This window comes from Tasmannia lanceolata, unplaced genomic scaffold, assembly GCF_043159265.1.
Source record: "Tasmannia lanceolata isolate RefF3 unplaced genomic scaffold, GAP_Taslan_0.1 ptg000015l, whole genome shotgun sequence".
Taxonomy (NCBI): domain Eukaryota; kingdom Viridiplantae; phylum Streptophyta; class Magnoliopsida; order Canellales; family Winteraceae; genus Tasmannia; species Tasmannia lanceolata.
The window spans coordinates 64,443,436-64,467,363 of record NW_027518692.1 but is presented as its reverse complement, the minus strand read 5'-3'; the positions used below and the strand labels follow the sequence as shown (position 1 = coordinate 64,467,363).

The 23,928-nt window shown below is 40.2% G+C and overlaps 1 protein-coding gene across 7 annotated transcripts in view; it reads left to right on the top strand.

Moving 5' to 3' along the window:
• The window catches only part of LOC143893041 (ELMO/CED-12 family protein), a 44,151-nt gene that overhangs the window by 12,077 nt on the left and 8,146 nt on the right, over positions 1-23,928 (top strand). For all 7 annotated transcript variants that reach the window (XM_077397989.1, XM_077397985.1, XM_077397983.1 and 4 more), the window contains one exon: positions 5,592-5,707. In XM_077397989.1, the coding sequence (XP_077254104.1) occupies positions 5,592-5,707 (116 nt within the window). The remainder of the gene's footprint in view (positions 1-5,591; positions 5,708-23,928) is intronic.

Genomic DNA, 23,928 nt, shown 5'->3' with positions numbered 1-23,928 from the left:
TATGTGAGGACCATTCAAACGAATTGTTTGGATCACCCAAACAATGTGCCCCCCCCCTGTATTTTAAGGGAGTGTGTAGGTAACTTACCTACACAAGTGTGTAGGAAATGTTCTCTCATATATATATATATATATATATATATATATATGAGGAAAAGGATTGTACACTCGACCGTACCTAAAGTTAGGTACGGTAGAGTGCCAAATCACATGGGTCCCCCATTTTTGGTGGGCATCTAAACCATTCATTTGCAAGGCCCCATCATAGATAGGGTGCATACCAAAAATCAGCACCATTGAATCATCCTAACCCCTCCAAAACTGGAGGCCAAAATGGGCAGATTTGTGGACAAACACTGTCTGTCCATTTTGGCCTCCACAAATGGATGGGTTAGGATGATCCTATGGAGCTGATTTTTGGTATGCACCCTATCTATGATGGGGCCTTGCAAATGAATGGTTTAGATGCTCACCAAAAATGTGGGACCCATGTGATTTGGCACTCTACCGTACCTAACTTTAGGTACGGTCGAGCGTACAATCTTATTCCTCTATATATATATATATATATATATATATATGAGAGAGAAGTGTTCCGGCACTGCAGCGCAGTTAGCCTATTTGCGTTGTAGTGAAAAAGTTGCTTTCTATTGCTTCTATAGCGGCCCCCCTTTGACGTTTTAACTTGAACAAGTTTTTTGAAAAAAGACAGTTGAGCCTCCCATATTTCACTTACAAAAAAAAGAAAAAATGACATACGCATCCTTAAGAGAGATTTTAACTCAATCGTGTCTCTCTCTCTCTCTCTCTCTCCGGAGCAAAGCGAAAATGAAAGCTAGGGATTTTTGGGTTTCTCTGGTTCTCATGTTGCACGTTCTAATGGCGAAACCATGATACAAGGAGTCTCCATATCCACTATATGAACTTTGTTTCAGGGATATTTTCAAACATGTTCAGCACCACTATTATCCCAATAGCAATACTTGGTAAACCACGGTTGGTGAAGCTGTGAAGGGATTGTAATACACCAAACTAGCATATCACTAGTTCAATTAACTAAGTCTAGGATAATATGCTCAATGAAAGTGATTAAGGATCCGAGTCTAGGATAATCTGCTCAATGAAAGCGATTAAGAATCTTGGTGGATTCAAACCACCATACTCTTGAGAAAACATAAGTTAGGCCATGTTTCCCAAGTGCTCTTCCATTTGAGCTAAAGATCCACAACAAAATTGTTGCAAGCAAGAGCATCTCAAGTAGGAGTGTGGTTATGAACTTTACCAATATGCAGAAATTGGAGAAGAGGAGAACAAAATTCCAGAAATTTCTCCAAATACAAACCCTAAACTGAAAAAAATTGAGAAATAACAAAATAGGGCTCGATTTTTAGGGTTTCTTGCAGAAATTTACAATGAAAGAAAGGGAATCTGAAAATTCCAACCCTAAATTGACAAAAACATGGAAAAATAACCCGGAGAAAAACCCCTAATTTCAAAAACCTGGGTTTGAAGAGGAAATCTGGGTTTTTTTCTCCTGGAATAGAAAAATCTGGGTTTAAATAAAATCTGGGTTTGAAGAGGAAGTCTAGGTTTAAAAACGACGAAGGAGAAGCTTTCATGCGTCTGGTTAGGGGAAAACTCTAGTTGTTTTTCTCTGCTTGTATTTACGATTGAGGGGACTAGAGTGGTAAAAGGGACAGATATTGTTTGTCCACAAATCTGCCCATTTTTTTCACCCACAAATGGAAGGGTTAGGATGATCCAATGGGCCTTTCAAATGAATGTTTAGGATCACCCAAAAAATGTGGACCCACCCTTGTTTCCTGCACTCGAGTGCAGATAAGCTATCTGTGCTCGAGCGCAGGAACTGTTTTCTGTCTCTCTCTCTCTCTCTATACACACACACACACACACACACACATATATATATATATATAGATATATATATATATATATATATATATATAGAGAGAGAGAGAGAGAAAACGGTTCCTACACATATGTGTAGATAAGTTATCTACACACTAGCTTAAAATACAGTGGGGGCCACATTATTTGGGTGATCCAAACCATTCATTTTTAAGGCCCTCACATAGATAGGGTGTCCACAAAAAATCAGATCCATAGGATCATCCTAACCATTCGAACTGTGGAGGCAAAAAATGGACTAATTTGTGAAGGTTTAAAGACATCCATTTTACCTCCACAAATCGTAGGGTTGGGATGATCCTATGGATCTGATTTTTTGTGGACACCCTATCTATGTGAGGGCCTTTAAAATGGATGGCTTGGATCACCCAAACAATGTGGGCCCCCACTGTATTTTAAGCTAGTGTGTAGAGAACTCTCTACACATGTGTAGGAACCGTTTTTTCATATATATATATATATAAAAACGGTTCCTACACATATGTGTAGATAAGCTATCTACACACTAGCTTAAAATACAGTGGGGGCCACATTATTTGGGTGATCCAAACCATTCATTTTTAAGGCCCTCACATAGATAGGGTGTCCACAAAAAATCAGATCCATAGGATCATCCTAACCATTCGAACTGTGGAGGCAAAAAATGGACTAATTTGTGAAGGTTTAAAGACGTCCATTTTACCTCCACAGATCGTAGGGTTAGGATGATCCTATGGATCTGATTTTTTGTAGACACCCTATCTATGTGAGGGCCTTTAAAATGGATGGCTTGGATCACCCAAACAATGTGGGCCCCCACTGTATTTTAAGCTAGTGTGTAGAGAACTCTCTACACATATGTGTAGGAACCGTTTTCTCTCTCTCTCTCTCTCTCTCTATATATATATATATATATATATATATATATATATATATATATATATGAGAATACAGTTCCTAAGGTGTCACCTCATATAGCTTATATGAGGTGGCGCTTGAAAACATAAGGGGCCTACTTTGTTTGGGTGATCCAAAGCATTTATTTGATAGGCCCTCACATAGATAGGGTGTGCCCAAAAAATGAGCTTCATAGGATCATCCTAACCCTTCCATTTGTGAAGGTTGAAATGAATGGGTATAAACCTCCATAAATTTGCCTATTTTTAACCTCCATAAATGGAAGGGTTAGGATGATCCTATGGACCTGATTTTTTGTAGGCACCATATCCATCTAAGGGCCTTTCAAATGAGTGGTTTGGATCACCCAAAAAATGTGGGCCCCTTATGTTTTGTGAGCGCCACCTCATATAACCTATATGAGGTGACACCTTAGGAACTCTATTCTCTCTCTCTCTCGCTCTCTCTCTCTCTCTCTCTCTCTCTATATATATATATATATATATATATATATATATATATATATATATGAGGAAACAGTTCCTGCGCTCGAGTGCAGGAAACATGGTGGGCCCACATTATTTGGGTGATCCTAAGCATTCATTTGAAAGGCCCCATCATGTATGGGGTGTGTACCAAAAATCAGCTCCATTGGATCAACCTAACCCTTCCATTTGTGGGGTGAAAAAATGGGTAGATTTGCGGACAAACAGTATATGTCCATTTTCTCACCCACAAATGGAAGGGTTAGGTTGATCCAATGGAGCTGATTTTTGGTACACACCCCATCCATGATGGGCCTTTCAAATGAATGCTTAGGATCACCAAAAAATGTGGGCCCACCCTTGTTTCCTGCACTCGAGCGCAGATAAGCTATCTAAGCTCGAGCACAGGAACTGTTTACTCTCTCTCTCTCTCTATGTATATATATATATATATATATATATATATATATATATATATGGGGATTTACTAGGGTCCATCGCAATAGGCACGTGCGACAAACCAACCACGAAATGCCTTTTGTGATGGGCGCTAGCAATTCCCATATCTATGTGTGTGTGAAAGATAAGTACAATGACAAAACTACGCTTAGGACATATACATCTTCTAACACTCCCCCTCAAGCTGGAAAGTATATATCATACATTCCCAGCTTGTTACAAATATTGCTTAGCTTCGCTTTACTCAATGGCTTGGTAAACACATCACCTAGCTAATTTATTGATTGAGTGAAAGTTGTGCATATCTCGCCCTTTTGGATTCTCTGACGGATGAAATGATAGTCCACCTCGATGTGCTTGGTTCTGTCATGAAAAACTGGGTTGGTAGCAATGTGGATAGCAGCCTTATTATCGCAATATAGTTAAACTGGGATGAGGAAGAGAAATCAATCTCAGATAGGAGAGAGCACAACCAGATACTATGTCTTGCTTCTTGCTTCCCATGTCACTAAATTATCCCCAACGAAGGTACAACATTATCATTAAAAAAACGAAGGTACAATACCCAATCTGCATCACAAAATCCTCCCAACTTCTCATGTTCATGTCTCTTGAACATTAGGCCTTTCTCTGGCGCGCTTTTCAAGTAGCGAAGAATCTGAATAACTGCAGCCCAGTGGGAGGTATGTGGTACGCTCATGAACTGGCTAACTACACCTACGGCAAATGAAATATCTGGGCAAGTGAGATTGAGGTATATAAGCTTTCCTACCAACTGCCTGTACGTGGAGGAGGTAGGATGAGGCGTGGAGGACATGAAGAAGATGGTGGAGGAGAGGAGGAAGAAGAAGAAGAGGAAGATGTGGAGGGTCCTTCCAAGGGTGGCCCCTAGGGCACCACAACCCCAGGGCTCTGATACTATGTTGAGAGAAGAGATAAGAGAAGAGAGTGAGAGGAAAAGTGAGTTAGGTAGAATCTCCCCCTTACTGTGTGTGTGTGTGTGTGTGTGTGTGTGAGAGAGAGAGAGAGAGAGAGAGAGAGAGAGAGAGAGAGAGAAGTACAACCCTTAGGACATGTACATCTTGTAACAGTAATAAAGAATGTTATGTCTTTATTAGATAGTATTAATCTCTAATCACTTGGACAAGAAGATATTTCTATAATTGATGGAACTGTAAACTTTTGTGCACAAGGTTCAGATTTTTTTTTCTACAATGGTATTTTGCCATAAGAAGTGTATAGTTGTGAGTTGTGACTGTGCTGCTTAGTTTTTCCGTATGGCAAGTGAATGGAGATAGTAAAACCATGGAAGGAAATGCAACGAGTCTCAGTCATAGGCACACCTGAAAAGCAGAACATCAGGATTTAGCAGTCTGTTGCTTACATGTATCCTGACATCAAATACCAGCCACCACACATCATATCCACAAAATTTCTCAATGACAACTGGACTGCATTGATTTGAATCTTCTTAGAAATGTCTATCCTGAAGGCATGGTGTCACCCATAGGTTTTATGTGATAAGATTGCCACAAAAAATTATAGTACAAATGCGCTGAGACAAACTCTCCACTCTTCAAGAAGTGTGCATTTCTTTTTAGACCTAGTGGGCCTTCTCTAGTTCTCTGATGAGGAAAAACCGATTAGCTCAGTAGAGCCTTCTGTTGTTTTGGCCTTTTTTTGGATTTTGTAAGCCTCTCCGAGCTATCTTCTCAGTCTACATATTATTGTGTCAAAATTTTATTTCTGCTATAGGCAACAAATTGTTGCAACTTTTGTTTTGGAAGTCACTTTTGGAGGTTCATGTAGTGGAAGTATTTCTTTCTGCTTTCTTATTTGCAGGAGGCGCTTAAAGCCTTGTGGCAAGCAGCCTTCCCAAATACCATTCTTAGGGGCCTGATCTCTGAGCAATGGAAAGAAATGGGGTGGCAAGGTCCGAATCCTTCAACTGACTTTAGGTATAAATTTTATTCATGATACTTTTTTACTTCTTGATTCCGGAATTCTATTTGATTCACTCAAAGTTATTGAGATACACTATTTTGGATTTGTAAATTTAATGGATGCACTCCAGAATCTAGTTGTGCTTAAGTTTTACTTTGGATGTTACATGTCTTATTATGGATTTAGAAAAATAAAACCAAAAGTACAAACAGATCGCCAAGATGGTCTCATAAACATATAAACAATAACAGTAACAGAAACTATGGTCATAATTATTAATTTGCTAGCGGAAAAAAAATTCTTCCAAGCATCGAGGATCTCCCTACACCATCTCTAGCCAGTGAACCTGCTTAGAATTTGATCTCCGCCTTAAATCGAAAAAAACACTGAAAATGCCATAAGTAGTCACATGCTCTGTTATAGTGAAAGAATATTCCCCACAATAGAAAATGTGAAACAACCAGTTACTCCAAAAGCTTAAGCTGTTGGAGAAAGGCGTTATTTAATCTTTTATACTTTAACACTACCCCTCACGTGTGGCCCCCTTTTTAGGGTTGGCCTACACCTGGCACATGTGGGCCCTCTTTTGGGTTTGGCCATTGCATGTGGATTTTTGCTATCAAGGAGGTTTGAACTCAGGACCTTTGGCTTTGATACCATTTGAAACAACCAGTTACTCCAAAAGCTTAAGTTGTTTTAGAAAGGCGTTATTTAATCTTTTATACTTTAACAAAAAGGCCGAAAATGCTCCATAAGTGGTCGCATGCTCTGTTTTAAGGAAAGAATATTCCTCCCATAGAATCCTTCATTCTAGACCTGGAGGAAACCAAATCGCAAGTAATGCCACCAATGTTGGACCTAAATTTTCCAAGTTCGAACCATCAAAGTTTAGTTTCAAAACAATTCGAGACTTCCATCTTACATTCAAATTTCTTTCTCTTGATAGATGATATAGGCTGGTGGTGTTGGACATATGCATTAAACGTTGGAAGAGAAAAGATAGAGATGCGAGACAGCTGAGAACTAGGTGTCGGAATCTCAAAGGGGAAAAACTAAATATGTTTAAGGATAGATTGCATATTTGGAATGAGAAGTCTAGTTATATCAAGAAAGTGGCTAGAGAGGTACTTGTGGAATCTAGAGGAAGTGGGCTGCTGTCTAAAGATACGTGGTGGTGGAATGAGGAGGTCCAAAAGGCAAGTAGGTCTAAAAGGGAGTGTTATAAATGTTTGCACAAAGGTAGAAATGAGGAGAACATTGAGAAGTATAAATTGGCTACAAAAGAAGCTAAGAAGGCAGTAAGGGATGCTAGAGGCAATGCTTATGAGGATTTGTACGATAGGTTAGGGACGAAAGAGAGTGGAAAAGATGTTTACAAGCTTACTAAGATGAGAGAAAGGAAGAGCAGGGGCTTGAATCATATAAAGTGCATCAAAGACGAGAATCAGAGATTGTTAATAAAAGAAAACGAAGTTAAAGAGAAGTGGAGAAGTTACTTCGATAAGCTGTTTAATGGAGATCCTGTAGCAATTTTGGGAGAACTTGATAACGCTTTTGATGATTCAAACCGGAGGTTTGTTTGTAGAATTCAAACATCAGAGGTAAGAGTAGTTATCAAAAATAAGAAATTAGGTAAGGCTATGAGGCACGGCGATATTCCTATTGAGACTTGGAGATGCTTGGGTGATGTAGGTTTGGTTGGTTAACTAGATTATTTAATAATATTTTGAAGACTAAGAAGATGCTTGATAAGTGGAGGAAGAGTACATTAGTACCTATTTATAAGAATAAAGGGGATATCCAGAGTTGCACCAATTATCGGCGAATTAAGCTAATGAGTCACACCATGAAGCTTTGGGAGATGGTAATTGAGCATAGACTAAGAAAAGAGACTGAGGTGTCAGAGAATTACTTTGGCTTCATGCCCGGACGATCGACTGTGGAAGCTATCTTCTTGATTAGGCGGTTAATGGAGAGATTTAGAGAAAATAAAAAGGACCTTCATATGGTTTTCATTGATTTGGAGAAAGCGTATGATAGGGTTCCCAGGAGTGTTATGTGGTGGGTCCTTGAAAGGAAAAAAATGCCTACTAAGTATGTTGATGTGATTAAGGACATGTACGATGGAGCAGTAACTATTATGAGAACTACGGATGGCACGTCGAGTGAATTCCGAATTACAATAGGACTACATTAAGGATCAGCTCTAAGCCCTTATCTTTTTACGCTAGTTATGGATGAGCTTACAGAGGGTATTCAAGATGAGGTGCCGTGGTGTATGTTATTTGCAGATGATATAGTATTAATTGACAAGACCAAAGCAGGAGTTAATGCTAAGTTTGAGTTATGGAGAAGTACCTTGGAATCCAAAGGTTTTAGACTAAGTAGGACTAAGACAGAGTATATGGAGTGCAACTTTAGTAATGTAAGGAGGCGGGGTGAAGATGTAGTAACTATTTTTTTTTTTGAAAGATGACCAATTATATTAATATTCAAGCTGTATATACATAAAGGAGGGACCGGGAGTCCCATATAGCTACAGCATAAGATGGCCTTGGAAGTAACTCCAGGCCTGCTAAAGAAGAGATCCCAAAAATTTCCTCTTGTCCCATTACATTCTCCAATCCAAACATAAATACCATCTTCACTATCTACCTCGAGAAACATTTGTAAAAAACATAGAAGAAGCCACCAAGAAACTTCTGCACTCTTCACCAAAAAAACTCCTGAATAAAATCTATAAGGATTTTCTCTCCTAAGAGGATCACTTCTCCAGCTTCCCCAAAAGATGTTGGATTTGATAGTCCGGCATGTCTGTGAGGGGGTCCTCTGGTTCCATTTCCTCAAAACCAAGTCTCTTTCTATTGGCAATCCTTCCACCAATCGAACTCCCACTGCCTTATTAGCCTCCCATCGAGTCTTCCTCAACCTCCTCTCGTCAGCCATAATTATATTGAAGAAAGGGTGTTTGTGCAAAGGCGAATGAGTATCCTTTACATTGACTAACCCATATATGCGATGGAATTCCTAAGCATTATCTTGGGCCTCCTTAAACAGTTTTCACTGCTTCCTGAGGAGGTCTTTCGTAATTTCCTTATGGGTTGGGTCATTTAGAAAAGCCCTCTCTTCATCATAGATCATTGTCTTCATCCTGTGAAGGATCTTTTCCAAAACCAAGAGTCCCATGGACCACTTCGTTTTCTGGCCCAATGATTATGAGGGAAGGGAAGGTGAACTGTGCTGCACGTTGCTCTGATGTTCCTTTTTTGTCTATCTCAAGGTGAGAACGAAGGTTCAAGAGTAGATCTATTTCCAAACCTCCTGAAGAATCCCAGTGGTTTCCCCCAACCTTTTATATACAGGTCACCACCTGATTATGACCAATATCCAATGATCGATCCCCTATTCCACTATAGCGTGTGATGTAAGCCCTTCTAAATAAAGCATTTATGTAGCCTAGATATTCATACCCTGTAGCCCAAACCTTTACCACTCCCATTGACTTGGTAATAGAAATATAATAAATACTATACTCAAAGAGCAAGAGCTTTTTGAGGGGTTGAATCCTGATCTTAACAGATCTCTACTCTTCCACACCAAGTGACGAATGTCCACATTTATTGAGTAACAACGCCATCTCCGAAATACCCAAAAACAATGAAATAAAAGGATGCTTCTGCTGCACTCTTAAATCCCCTTTTATCCACTATCCTTCTTCAATTGAAGGAGTGCCTACTAGTAGACCCTCAATCCGCTGCTAAGAATACTATATCATATAGGTCCCCCGCTCTCCTAGCCCATCTAGCTTCAACTCAAACATAAGCTAGAGGGAGGCCACTAATCAATCACCCGAAGGCAGCACATACCCTGGGCAGAGCAAGGGAAAGATTATGACTATCTGAGATCGAGCAGAAATTCTTATCCTTCAATTTTCCCCACTTCCTTTTAGGAATTTTTCCTTGAGGGAAACTCTCATAATGGGGCCCAAAAAGTTCTAAGGCAGGTCCTTGCTTCCGAGATAATTCAGAATTAAACTTTTGAATCTTGAATTTTGTTCCAAAAGGACCCAATCTAGAAGCCCTAGATTTGAAAGTTTCTAGTACTTTCCTAGATTTCAGGATCCTACCTACGGGGATCCTTTGCTTGGTGGGGGGGGGGGGGGGTGAGGGGTGCGGGTCCACTAGTCTAGGAATTTCTTTAGAAATAGAAAGGTTATTCCTTATGGTACCAGACCCAGCAGGTAACGGGCATATTTGACCAAAGCTCTTGCTCACAGATCCCAAAGCGCATCCAGCAGGCACTAAGGAAAGCGAAGGCAAAAGTTTCTTGGGGAAGGCATCCTGTACGTTGTCGCCTTTTGCTTTTGATTGGTGGGATTTAAATTTTGAATTCAAAGTGATGGGCCCCGAAGGATCACCGGATTTCTGGCCTTGAAGCCCCAAGAAGAAGAAAGCGGGAGGCACTCGACAGATGTCACCGACGGACTTTCCAAATTAGGGGAATCCAGATTAGCCAGGGTCGGTGAAGGACGAGACCCGGCTATATCTTGAATTTCAATTCCAATGGTATAATAATGGTCTGAAATCCGGAATTTAACAAAAGAACCAGGTAACTTCCATCGGGGGGCTAGAATTTTGGCCGACACAAAACTTATACAATGTTTGTGGCTCCCTTCCATCTTCACTTCCAGAACCGGACCAAAAAGGCTCCCTAAAGCTTCCACTGTTGAAATAGCCCATGCATGTAGTGGAATACCATAGAAGTTAACCCAAAGGGCTTCCATAGTCCCTGAACAAAGTCCCTACTCCAGGCAGAAAGAGATAGCAATTGATTTCCCCACACCTCAGCTCCCTTGGTCAAGATCTTGGAGGCCAACTCCTCCGATTCGAACATAAAGAGGGCTTCGTTCTTCGCCAGAAAGCAGGGGAAAGGAAGGGAGGGGATATCCCAGAAACTTTTAGCCCAACGCCAAAGGTCATCTAAGGTCCTGTTTTTATCATTTTTCCTACATGCCTTTAGGGTATCCATTCGCACTTCCACCTCCTTACCCGATATAAATAAAGTTGGAACCCCTCCCTTAACATGTGAAGAGATCTCCCCGGAATCGGGACATCTGTCGTCCCCATTACTATCATTTGCTGGTAAAACTGTTGGGTCAGCGGGAATCACTACGTTTGGGGGTTTCTATCTTGCCGACACCATCGGCATTTAACCCGCCACTTAAAGTTGAGGTAATCGCAGGAGGGGCATTGCCAATCCCCATGCCGCCATCCTGTTAATTCCTTACCTCTCCTTTTAGGATCACGCCCCACGATGGATGTTTCTAAGCGGCAGCTATCATATGGGGAACCGGTTGGAGGGGATGATTTCGTTTTCTTTTGTTGACAGTGTCGGCATCTACTCCGTCATTTGAAATTGCAGTAATCTCAGAATGAGTAGGACCAGTCCGCCAACCACCATCTCGATTTATCCTTACCCTTTTGAAAACCCTTTTGGAAACCCTAATCTATTTAGCATTCAGCAAAGCATATGCTGGAGTTTATTCATCTTTTTGGAAAATTATCTAGAAATTCCTTACCAAGTTTTGATGTTTTGAAAACTATAAATGTTGTCCAGTCTATCTATGCCATGTTGAACTCGCGAATGGGTTGGACATTTATAGATTGTTAGAATATGTGGGATCCGACGGTTGGATTGGGTTAAGATCTCACCGTTGGATCATCTTGGAGGTAGATTGGGTAAGTGGCTAAATGGAGCAACTAGATAAATTAGCCAAGTGGATTAGAAGAGGCAAGCAAGAGAGATTAGGAAAGTAGATTTGATTAGGTAGATTTGATGAGGATTATTTCCTTCTATAATTATCTTGATTCCATTCCATGTTTTATCATGTAAGTGCTCTACAGATCCTTTTGTAAATACATCCAAGATTAATAGAAATCTTTGAATTTTATCATGGTATCAAAGCCAACGATCCTGCGCTGACCACAACATTAGCGAATCTGTCCTCCGGCAGACGGCCGATCTAGCCGTCCACCCGACCACCATCTACTAATTTTTTTTTACTCTTTCCTTTCGTTGCTTCTGCATCTCCATCACGTCCTGTAGCTTGGAGTTTACCACCCGCTTTTAGAGTATCTCCATATGCCTCTTTGATGGTGTTATCTTCTATGCCTCGTACCATTATACCAAATCCCCGAGAAAATTAGAAAGCTGCCGTGGATTTATGCTTGTATGTTATTTCTAATATTTCACATTATTCGAAACAGCAAAAGGGTTTGATGTTGCTTCTCTCTTCTCAAAGTTTGTTGGATTTATGAACTCTTGAGAAACACATATTTTGTCCAGTGAAGAGAGAGGAACAAGTAAAGATGGAGTAAAATTGCTTCAGTTTGTGGCTGACACGTGGTGAGGAATGAGAGATTGCAAATCCCAACCACCCCAGCATGTCGCTCACACACTTCTTGATATGGTAATGGCACCCTCCTTTGTCATCTTTCTAATTCCTTATTGAATTTCTTCCCATGTTTTCTTAGATATAGCCCTACCCCAAGATTTGATAAAGGCGACCCTACATTTTGATTTCCATGTGTTTCCTCTTAAATTCAGATCTTATCATTCTCTTTGAAATACATTTTTTTGTCCCCTACTATTGATATTTGCACCCATCTTTTTTTACACTGTCCAATCTCTAGTATGATGTTGATGTTTGCCAATAATTGTTATCCTCGGCCGTTCGTTGTCACTCATTTAGTGAAATTCTAGATTTTATCATGGATGTGATCGGTATTTGCCGACCCATGATGTCTCGCCCGTTGAGGCCCATTCTCGCCAATCGAGGCTTCTTTTTGCCCATCGAGGCTTTAGATTCTTGCCCATTCCGGCATTGGTCCATAGTGACCCAATTATTGCCTATTCCGGCATCGGTCCATAGTGACCCAACTCTTGCCCATTCCGGCATTGGTCCACAATGACCCAGATCTTGCCAATTTCGACATTGGTCCATAGTGACCCATTTCTACTCGCCCATGGAGGCTTGAGTATCATCTAGTCCCATTGAGGCTGTGATTTATTGCCTTTTAAGCCCTCTTCGTGACACATCAACAAGCGGCATCTTCTTCGGCGACCATCATCAATGATCATTGGCAGCAACATAAGTCTTCATCAAACGATCTTCATCATAGACTTTTGGAAGTGTGCATCAAATCGGTTGATTTTGATTACATTTGTAATTTGGGGAATTATATTGTATTGGGGAATTTTTTTTTATTGTTGTCAAACGTATATCGATTTTCAATCCATATATGTTTGAGGGGGCATGTTAGAATATGTGGGATCCAATGGTTGGATTGGGTTAAGATCTCACCGTTAGATCTTAGAGGTAGATTAGGTAAGTTGGGTAAACGAGGCAACTAGATAAATTAGGCAAGTGGATTAGAAGAGGCAAGCAAGAGAGTTTATGAAAGTAGATTTGATTAGGTAGATTTGATGAGGATTATTTCCTTCTATAATTATCTTGATTCCATTCCATGTTTTATCATGTAAGTGCTCTATAGATCCTCTTGTAAATACATCCAAGATTAATAGAAATCTTTGAATTTTATCATAGATGTTTACTCAAGGTACAGCTACTTTTAGTTTTGTACATAGTGTCAAAACTCCCCCTCATCATCGTTGACTTTCCCCAATCGACTCTCTTTTACCTTGGCTGTGTTCTTGTTCGAGCCATTTGATCGGCAACTTTTGTAGTAACTATGACTGGACATGAGGTACATAAAAGGGATATCTTTCGCTATGTTGGTTCAATTTTACATAAGGAAGGAGAGATTGAAGAGGATGTTAACTATAGAATAAGAGCAGGTTGGTTGAAGTGGAAGCTTGCCTTAGGAGTTCTGTGCGACCGCAGAATCCATACCAAGTTGAAGGGAAAGTTTTGTAAGATCGCTGTGAGGCCAGCAATGTTGTACGGGTCAGAATGTTGGGCCACCAAGAAGCAGCATATGCATAAGATGAGTGTAGCGGAAATGCGAATGCTTTGATGGATGTGCGGCCACACAAGGTTAGATAGAATTAAAAATGAAGACATTCGTAAAAAGGTAGGGGTGGCACCAATTGAGGAGAAGATGAGACAGCGCCGCTTAAGATGGTTTGGACATATCCAACGTAGGCCTTTGGATGCTCCAGTGAGAAGAAGTGACTCGTGCCAAGTTGATGGAGTAAAAAGAGGTAGGGGCAGACTGAAAACGACTTGGGTAATAGAGAACATGGCCTTGGATAGGAGAGAAGGGAAGAAAATGATCCACGTAGACGAACCCAACTAGGGCCAGGATTAGACTTAGTCAATTTGAGCCAGATGGATTCCTTTCACCTTCTTCGTGAAAATTTTCTAAAGGATTCATTTAGCCGACCCCAACTAGTTTGGGACAAAGGCTTTGTTGAGTTGAGTTGAGTTGATAGATGATAGGGATCAAACCAAAACATGCAGCAGAAGGAACAAGATGGGTCAAATAGTCATTTCGAAGGAGAAGAGAGTCAGAAGAGTCAACACCAAGCTTTAGTTTGGAATTTCAAAGATGGAATGAACCATATCTGGGAGTTAAGAGGGTAAATAGAGTGTGCACCCTCACTTTAATTCGTTAGGGGTAATAGAGTCTTTTTTTCTAAATCACTTGAGTCACATAAGTGAGTTTTATGATATAGATGGGCCCCATCATTCCTGCAATTTGTTTAAGCAGGGAATGCCTTATTTTTGGGAGGTTTGAGTTGTGTTTTTTCTTTCATCGGTTTTACATGTGGGGAACTCTCTATAGTTTAGGTTTTTGTCAAGAGGGCCCACATGTGGGTATTTTGAGTCGTAGACCAAGTCTAGAAGTCAAACTTGAAGTCTATATAAGCAACCCATTTATTGTATGAAGAAAAATTTCTCTTGGGAGTAATCGTGTGTGTGTGTGTGTGTGTGTGTGTGTGTGAGAGAGAAGAGAGAGAGAGAGAGAGAGAGAGAGAGAGAGAGAGAGAGAGAGAGAGAGATTTTTCTTGAAGAAAAAGTAGCTAGTCGATCTTCCTATCGTCTCTTCTTGTCTAAGGAAAGAATCAAGCTACAACTGATTGTTTTGACTAGATTTTTATCAGCTTTAGACTCGTCCTCCTTGTCCTTCTATTCTTTGTGATGGCAGCAAGGAGGCTTGCTGAAGTTGGATCCATTCTCACGTGAAGCAGCTCCTTGCATTAACCAAGGATTTAAAAGTCGGTTTCGTCCACCACTTCAGTTTTGGCCGAAATCATGTAAATTTTGGTAAAAAATTTCAGCCGAAACTTCGATAATTTCGGCAATTTCAGTGGGAATCTTGTAAATTTTGAGAGAAATTTCGCCGAAATCATGTAAAAAGTTAAAAACCGATTCAATGTACTTTCAGTTTCGGTCAAACCAAAACTGAAATATTTCGGCTGAAATCTCAGATTTTGGTTTCCCATGTAAGGTCCCATGGTTTGACAATGCTACCATACTGGTCATCAAAGATGTTTAATTTCTTTCTGCATTGTTGTTTATCATGATTTTGTCTAGTCGATGTTGTTACCATGAGTGGTGCACTCATCTTACTTGGGAGACCTTGGATATATGATAGGCATATATTCCATCATGGTCGAGCAAAGTAGCAAAAGATTCAAAAGAGCTTATTACAAATGAGATAGAGGGCCCTTATTTAGAAAATGACTAAAAAGGGCATGGAAATGACCGGTCCAAAATGGCTAAACTGCCCCTACTTTGCTATGCACAAGAAATAGAATTCCTACACTAATGGGCTTTCTAGGATGACGTAGTCTTTGCTAAGGGGATGCTCCTGGATCACCTACCTCCTTGCAACAGGTTCCTTTGTTTCTTTACTTTTGGCCTCCATGTGAGTCTTTTTACCAGCATTTTTGTGGGTTTCATCTGTTGGAACCATGTGAAGCGACGCCCTACATCTTGATGTCATCAATTCAGGATTGTCTATGATACCTAGATCGATTTAACTCCAATTGAAAACCACCCACATCAGCTGCAAGTTTCACAAACTGATGGTCTGCCATAACCCATCTTAAGATCTTAATGCTTGTTACATCATGCCTTGACAGAATTAGGCATGGTCATCCAATTCTAGCACCTCAACAAAAACGAAGCCAACAGCCGATGCAATTGCCACATCCTAGGCATACTAAAGAATGCCATGAATCCATAGCCATACTTCTCCTGCCTTGTAGCAGTTGCGGAAACCCAAGGATATAGCAAGTGTATTCTCTAATCCAAATAATCAGCACCTCTTTATTTTTAGTCCAATAATCGATATGGGGCCTCACCATCGGTTGTCATAATCTCAAACGAACAGGGTTTTATTGTAGTAGCTTTCTGTTCAAATTGTAGCCAGAATAAGACCACACTCCTGCTTCTTCTTTTTTAGCTTTGATTGGAGTAGTTGTTCCTGATTTCCTTGTCACCTAGTTCTTGAGGTCCTCCAGTGAGGGATCAGGATCTATAAAATCAACCCAACGCATAGCTCTGTTTTTTACTTTTTGGGAACTCGATAATCTATATCACCCAATAAAATAAAATTGAAACATTACATATTGCTCTATTTTTTGGGACCTTGATAATCTTTATCACCCGATAATTGTGTCACTGATATGGCCAATACATATTTCTTGTATGGCTGATAAGTATTGTATCAGCCTCCGACCAATACCTATATTTTGAACATCGATACATATCATATGGAAAATTATACATGTACTTTGCAGATAATGTACTTAACATTAATTATATATTAGTTAAATCTCAAAAAAATTCCTTGATGCTCTTTTTTTTTTCTTCTAACCTCTTGCATCCTCACTGCTGTATCGGTCCTTTTGTTCCTTTACTTTAGGTTTATAGTCTGTGTAGGATAATACCATTAGGTGAAGCTAAGGAGTTGCTTTTGTTGGAAGCAGAACTCCATCATTGTTCTTTGATTTATTTCATTTTTTAAGTCCATATTTCTTTGTTAATCTTTTCTATTATAAATAATCAAAACTGTATGATTTCCATTGAAACCGATCCTTTGGGACATGGTGCCTATTTCAAAAAAAAAAAAAAAATGATTTCCATTGAATGTCTTACAAGTTTTACATTTTCTTTTCCCTTCAGTCATGGTTCTCCCTCATCTCTATCATAGAAACAATCTAAAAGTGCATTTATTTACTTTTTGTTTGTTTTTCCTTCTTTTCAATAAAAGCTAAATTTAATATCTCTCTCTCTCTCTCACACACACACACACACACACACACACACACACACACCCTATTATGTGAGGGTCAAGCAAGTTCGAATTGACATAACATGAAACCTATTAGTCCGAAAGCACCATGGAGAGAAACAAAAGTCCACAGACCACCTAATTATCTAGCTGATTTTTTGGGCACACCCTATTTATGTGAGGGCCCATCAAATGAATGCTTTGGATCACCCAAACATTGTGGCCCCCATTGTATTTTAAGCCCATGGAGTAGATAAGTTGTCTACTCCGGGGAGTAGGAACTCTTTTCTCATATATATGTGTGTGTGTGTGTGTCACAAATATTTTTTCTCAGGAATTTCTTGGCAAGGGAAAATCTTGGGATATATTAAGTTTTCTTTGGGGTTTATATCGGGAAAAAACGATAAAAATAAAACTATTTAAAAATATATTGTTACGAATAAACCCCTAAAAGCCCCTTTATATAAAGCGGGCCATAAGTTAGTCTTATCGGGCCGAAAACACATAAAACGGACTGGGCCAAGCGGCTAGGAGCTTCGCCCCCGGGGCCCTAGGCAACGTGCCTTATCCGGGTCGCACACAATATTTCGGACCCCAATCGGGTTTGAATTCAAGACACCCAACTCAACAAATCTCCACCTTGGCTTGAATTCTCTCCAATCACCTCTGCAACAGCCCCCTCGGGGCCCTCACAAGCTTCTAACACCAACCAAATCCAAGCGATGCTTGAACTTGGCCACAGGATTCATCTCTGCTGGATTCTCTGCGGTACCAATCTTCTTCACATCACTATCTCCCTCAGACACAACTCTTTGAACAAAGTGGTACTTTTGACATCTTTATGCCTCGTCCTCTCGTGATACATCTGATCTCTAGTCAGATGGATAACACTAGGATAGCACTCTGGCTGTCACAATACACAACTGTAGACTCCTGTGGCAGTCCAAGGTCACCAACTGTAGACTGCAATATTGCCTTCCAACTAACTACACTACCACAAAGAGTAAACATGGTTTGTCTCAGCCGATGTTACGTTCTTTGAGTCTGAGGCATTCTTCCACATTGGCGCAGCATCTTTCACCCCTTCTCTCGAGTCCGAGGTCTCGCTTCCCTTACCAGATCTACCTGCTTCTCTTCCGTCATCTCCTGTTTCCGTGCAGCCAGCTTCTGTAGATTCTACTTCTTCTGCCATGTTGGAGAAGCCAGCTCCACCTAAAATTACACAGCAGTATCAGCGGCGCCAAGTTACAGATAAGTCTCTTCTACCTCCTCTCGCACAATCATCTTCTGAGCCGATGATCCCTCTCTCCCGCTCTCAGGTATCTTCTCTTCCGCCTTCCTCTGTTGTTTCTGATTCTCCTATTGCATCTCGTACGAGATCCTGTTCCACTGCACATCCTATTTCGAATTTTGTTTCTTATGATAAGCTCACCAGTATTTCCCAGAGCTTTGTTTCCTCCTTGTCTTTTATGTCTTTACCACAGTCAGTGGCTGAGGCTCTTGAACATCCTGGCTGGCGTGATGCAATGCACCTCGAAATGGGCGCTCTTCATAGTAATGATACATGGGATCTGGTTTCCCTACCCCCCGGTGCCCGTCCTGTTGGTTGTCGGTGGGTTTTCTCCATCAAATACCTCCCTGATGGTAGTGTCGAGCGCTTAAAAGCACGGTTAGTCGCGAAATGATACACTCAAACTTTTGGTGTTGACTACACTGAGACCTTCAGTCCAGTTGAGAAAATTCCCTCTGTTCGTGTGCTCCTGTCTCTTGCTGTTAATCATAGCTGGCCCCTTCATCAGCTGGATGTGAAGAATGCCTTCCTCCATGGCGACCTGACTGAGGAGGTGTATATGGAGCAACCACCAGGGTTTGTTGCTCAGGGGGAGACTTCCTCCTACGTGTGTCTCCTACGTCAGTCACTCTATGGCCTCAAACAATCTCCACGTGCGTGGGTTTGGAGATTCGGTGAGGCAGTCATGCGCTTTGGCATGAAACAATGCGCAGTGGATCACTCAGTCTTCAGTTATCACTCTTTAGCTGGGTGTATTTTGTTGATAGTTTATGTGGATGACATAATCATCACAGGGAGCAATTCACAAGGTATACAGCGTTTGAAAACCTTCTTGCAAAATGAATTCTCTACTAAGGATTTGGGTCAGCTCAGGTATTTCTTGGGGATAGAGGTTGCTCGTTCTTCTAGAGGCTTGTTCCTATCACAGAGAAAGTATGTCTTGGACTTGCTAAAAGAAACAGACAATCTTGGAGTTAAACCAGCTTCTGCACCCATGGATCCTAATGTGAAACTCATTCCAGAAGAAGGAGAGTTGTTGGAGGATCCTGGCAGGTATCGCAGGCTTGTCGGTAAACTTATATATCTCACGGTTACTCGGCCAGATATTTCATATGCTGTTGGAGTTGTCAGTCAGTATATGAGCTCTCCACGTACTTCTCACTGGGCTGCGGTGATACAGATTCTCAAGTATTTGAAAGGGGCTCCAGGGAAGGGATTGATGTTCAAAAGCATGGCCATATGAAAGTTGAAGGCTTCTCTGATGCAGATTGGGCTGAATCCTCAGCAGATAAACGGTCCACCACTGGTTATTGTACATTTGTAGGTGGCAATCTTGTTTCATGGAAGAGTAAGAAGCAGGATGTTATAGCTAAGTCCAATGCAGAGGCTGAATACAGGGCAATGGCACAGACAAGCACGGAACTTATTTGGCTACGTACAGTTCTCTTTGAAATTGGCTTCATTTCATCTTCTCCTTCGCAGCTTTATTGTGACAACAAAGCTGCAATATACATTGCCAACAATCCAGTCTTCCATGAGCGCACCAAACATATTGAAGTGGATTGTCATTTTATCCGTCAAAGAATCCAGAAAAGAGAGATGTGTACTGTGTTTACTCGGTCAGGGGACCAATTAGCTGATATGTTTACAAAGTCCTTAAATAAGTCAAAATTGAGTGTTATATGTAACAAGCTAGGTATGTATGATATCTACATTCCAGCTTGAGGGGGAGTGTTGGAATATGTAACTTGTCTAAGGACATTTAGGACTTTGTACATTTCTTTATGTTTTAGTATAAAGATATGAGTCAGGGGAAGGAGATTACCCTAACTCATCCATTTCTCTCTCTAAACTCTCGGTTAACAAATGCCAATCTCTCCTTGGACAAATGTGGAAGGAGCAAGCCTAATCAAGCAACCATTCATTCCCTGAAGGGCCAACTGTGACTGAAAGAACATTATCACCGTCATCAGAACTCTCTGCTATAACCACATCTGCAGCACCAGAAGAGTTATCCTCCTTCTTCCCCTTACCAGAAGAGTTTCTCTCTGGAGAATCCTTTCTAAAATGCCCATCCTTGTGACACTGGAAACACTTCAACTTTCTACCCTTAGATTTTGATCTCCACTTGTCTCTTTTATTAAAGTCCTTTTTCTCACTTCCACCCCTTACAACCAACCCCTCACCCAAGCTCTCTTCTCCATTACCAGACACCTTTCTCTGCAACTCCGTAGAGTTTAAGGCTGCCTTAATATTCTCCATGGAAATTGTATCTTTTCCATATAGCAATGTATTAACAAGATGCTCATATGAAGCAGGTAATGAACACAGTAAAATAAGAGCTTGAACCTCATCTTCAATTCTAACATCAATATTCTTTTGGTCTATAATGATTTTATTGAACTCATCAAGGTGTTCGAAAATAGGCGTACCTTCCCTCATACACAACGCATAGAGTTTTTGCTAGGCGAACCCGGCAAGCTTGTATGGCCTCTGAATATATAAAATCCAGACAAGCATGGTGGAAACATAATTTCCACAAATAGCTAAAAGACAAGGAAATGAAAGAAACTTTCTTTCATTTATATACAAGCCTCTCAAGGTTCCTTTATACAAATAAAAAGATAACAAAAATAGGTACATCGCCATACTCACTCTGGTATGGCCACTCTCTTGAACTCAGCCTCGATATCTTGGCCCCGGAACTGACGGATCGAAAAAGGGGAATGCCTCGGAGTCTGAAATGTGCAACATCGAGCACATTAGCATAAGGCTAGTAAGCAATACAGTAATCTAGTAGTGTATCACCAACTGCTACTATCAGAATATCATATAATATTTTCATGTTCAAGTTAAGGCAAAACTAAATATAACAAATTTATCTGACAAGAAATATATCAAGTCATGCTCAAGTTCAGATTCAGATTCAAATTCAGGTTCAGATTAAGATTCAAAATGAATATGATGTCCAGATACACCACTAGCGGGTCCATGTCCAGATACACCACTGGCAGGTCCATGATATATTGTCTAGATACACCACTGGCGGGTACATATCCAGATACACCACTGGCAGGTCCATATCTAGATACACCACTGGAGGGTCCATATCCAGATACACTATTTGCGGGTCCATGTCCAGATACACCACTGACAGGTCCATAATGCAAGTGCAGATTTTCAAACATATGGTGCATATAAAAGAACCATATCATATAATGCATGTACAGACTGAACAATAAGCGTAAGCAGGAATAACCAAACAGACAGAAATCAATCGAATCATGAAGATATGCCGGACTTGCCGGTGTACTGGCCCCACAACTGCACCATATAAACTCCAAAGGGGTCATGGCATACTGGTAACGCCGGTATACCGTCCTGAAGCAGAAATCCATATTACTGGGATTTTGCACCCTCTAAAACACAAATCAAATGTATGAATTATCAAAACTTGTAAACATAAAACTTGTAGATTATAAACTAAAGAACATCTGTTTAGTTGATAACTCCGACCAAATCCCACCGGAGATGGCCAGAAAAGTTAAAACTTCAAAAAGCACAAAATATGCCATTTTCTTCAAAACTGAAATCTTGCAACAATCTCAACTCAACTCAACTCAACAAAGCCTTGGTCCCAAACTAAGTCTAGTCCTGGCCCTAGTTGGGTTCGTCTACGTGGATCATTTTCTTCCATTCTCTCCTATCCAAGGCCATGCTCTCCATTATGTTCCTACGTCTTTCCTCATTGTTTCTACCCAAGTCGTTTTCGGTCTGCCCCTACCTCTTTTTACTCCAGCAACTTGGCACAAGTCACTTCTTCTCACTAGAGCATCCAAAGGCCTACGTTGGATATGTCCAAACCATCTTAAGCGGTGCTCTCTCATCTTCTCCTCGATTGGTGCCACCCCCACCTTTTTATAAATGTATTCATTTTTAATTCAATCTAACCTTGTGTGGCCACACATCCATTGAAGCATTTGCATTTCCGCTACACTCATCTTATGCACATGCTGCTTCTTGGTGGCCCACCATTCTGAGCCGTACAGCATGGCTGGCCCCACAGTTGTATTATAGAACTTTCACTTCAACTTGGTAGGGACTTTACGGTCGCACAAATATCCCTCTTAGGTACCTAATATCCAGTCATGTCCAGTCATATTTACTACATCCTCGCCCTGCCTCCTTACATTACTAAAGTTGCACTCCGTGTACTCCGTATTTACTAAAACCTTTGGATTCCAAGGTACTTCTCCATGACACTAACTTAGCATTAATTCCTACTTTGGTCTCGTCAATTAATACTATATCATCTTCAAATAACATACACCACGGCACCTCATCTTGCAACAATCATAACTCTTAAACCATTTCGAACTAGGCTTAGCTCAAAACATCAAAGTTGTTAGTTACTATATTTCCAAAAACTTTCATGTTGCCACCTCCGACCAAATCTTGCTGTACGTGGCTGGAAAACACCAGTTAATGTCTTTAAAACTGCATTTTAGTAACACTGCTATAACTTTCTCAAATCAAAATGAAATCAGGAAAAATTTATATGTAATCACACTGACTCAACAAGATCTACAACTTTGTAGTTGATCAAAATTGCTAAAAATGAGTGGAAATCACACAGGAATCAGAAGGACAAGAAAGAAAAGATTGAACTTAAAATTTTTCAGAAATTTCTTCTCCTTTTCCACTTCTTTGCAATCAAACTTTGCTCTCAAATACTTTCAAATTACAAATCAGATAGCATATGTTTTCTCCAAATTTTGTACGAATTTCTCCTGAATTTTCCCAATTTTTCTCTTGATTTTATAATAATTAAAATGAATTAAAATTGATTTTCATTCTCAAATAACCTTGCATGAGGGAGAGAGATGACACTTGGATTTCCAAGTGTCACTCTCCCCCCTCCCTCCCAGCCATGCTAATATCTAATACCCAAAATGCCCTTCACTATTAGCCTTGGCCTTTATTAATTATACTTGTGCGACTTGTGAAATTACCAAAATACCCCTCAAGCGTAAATAATTAAATAAATCAAATAATAAAAACTAATCTAGCTTAAATAATTAAATAAATCACATAATAAATACTAATCTCACTTAATCAGTTAATCACTCTTATTCTCTAAATCACTTAGGGTTAATGCTAAACTCAAAACTTGGTCCTTTCAATAAGTTAGTCTTATCGGGCCGAAAACACATAAAACAAGACGGGCCAAGCGGCCGCACACAATATTTCGGACCCCAATCGGGTTTGAATTCAAGACACCCAACTCAACATATATAAAGTAAGAAAAAAAAATCATGATATTATCAGGGTAAATGAAAATTTCACTACATTTTTTAAATTCTCGGTATTATTTTGGGTTTTTGTCGTTTTATCAAAATGTCATGATATAATAGCTATATTTTGAAAATGTAGGAGATATTTGTGACATAGCTCTACATATATTATTTTTATCACATTAACTTCATGTTTATTGTTGTTGGGGATGCACATCTGGTTCTGGCAAATGATGGTCACTATATGCGATATCTACTCAAGACAATGTTTCTCTTTCTTTATATCGATTTAGGTCCGATTGACTATACCTGTTCTTATGATATTATTCATGAATACTTTGCTGCTTCCAATCAATGAAAATTTAGGCAACATTATGAAATTTTAT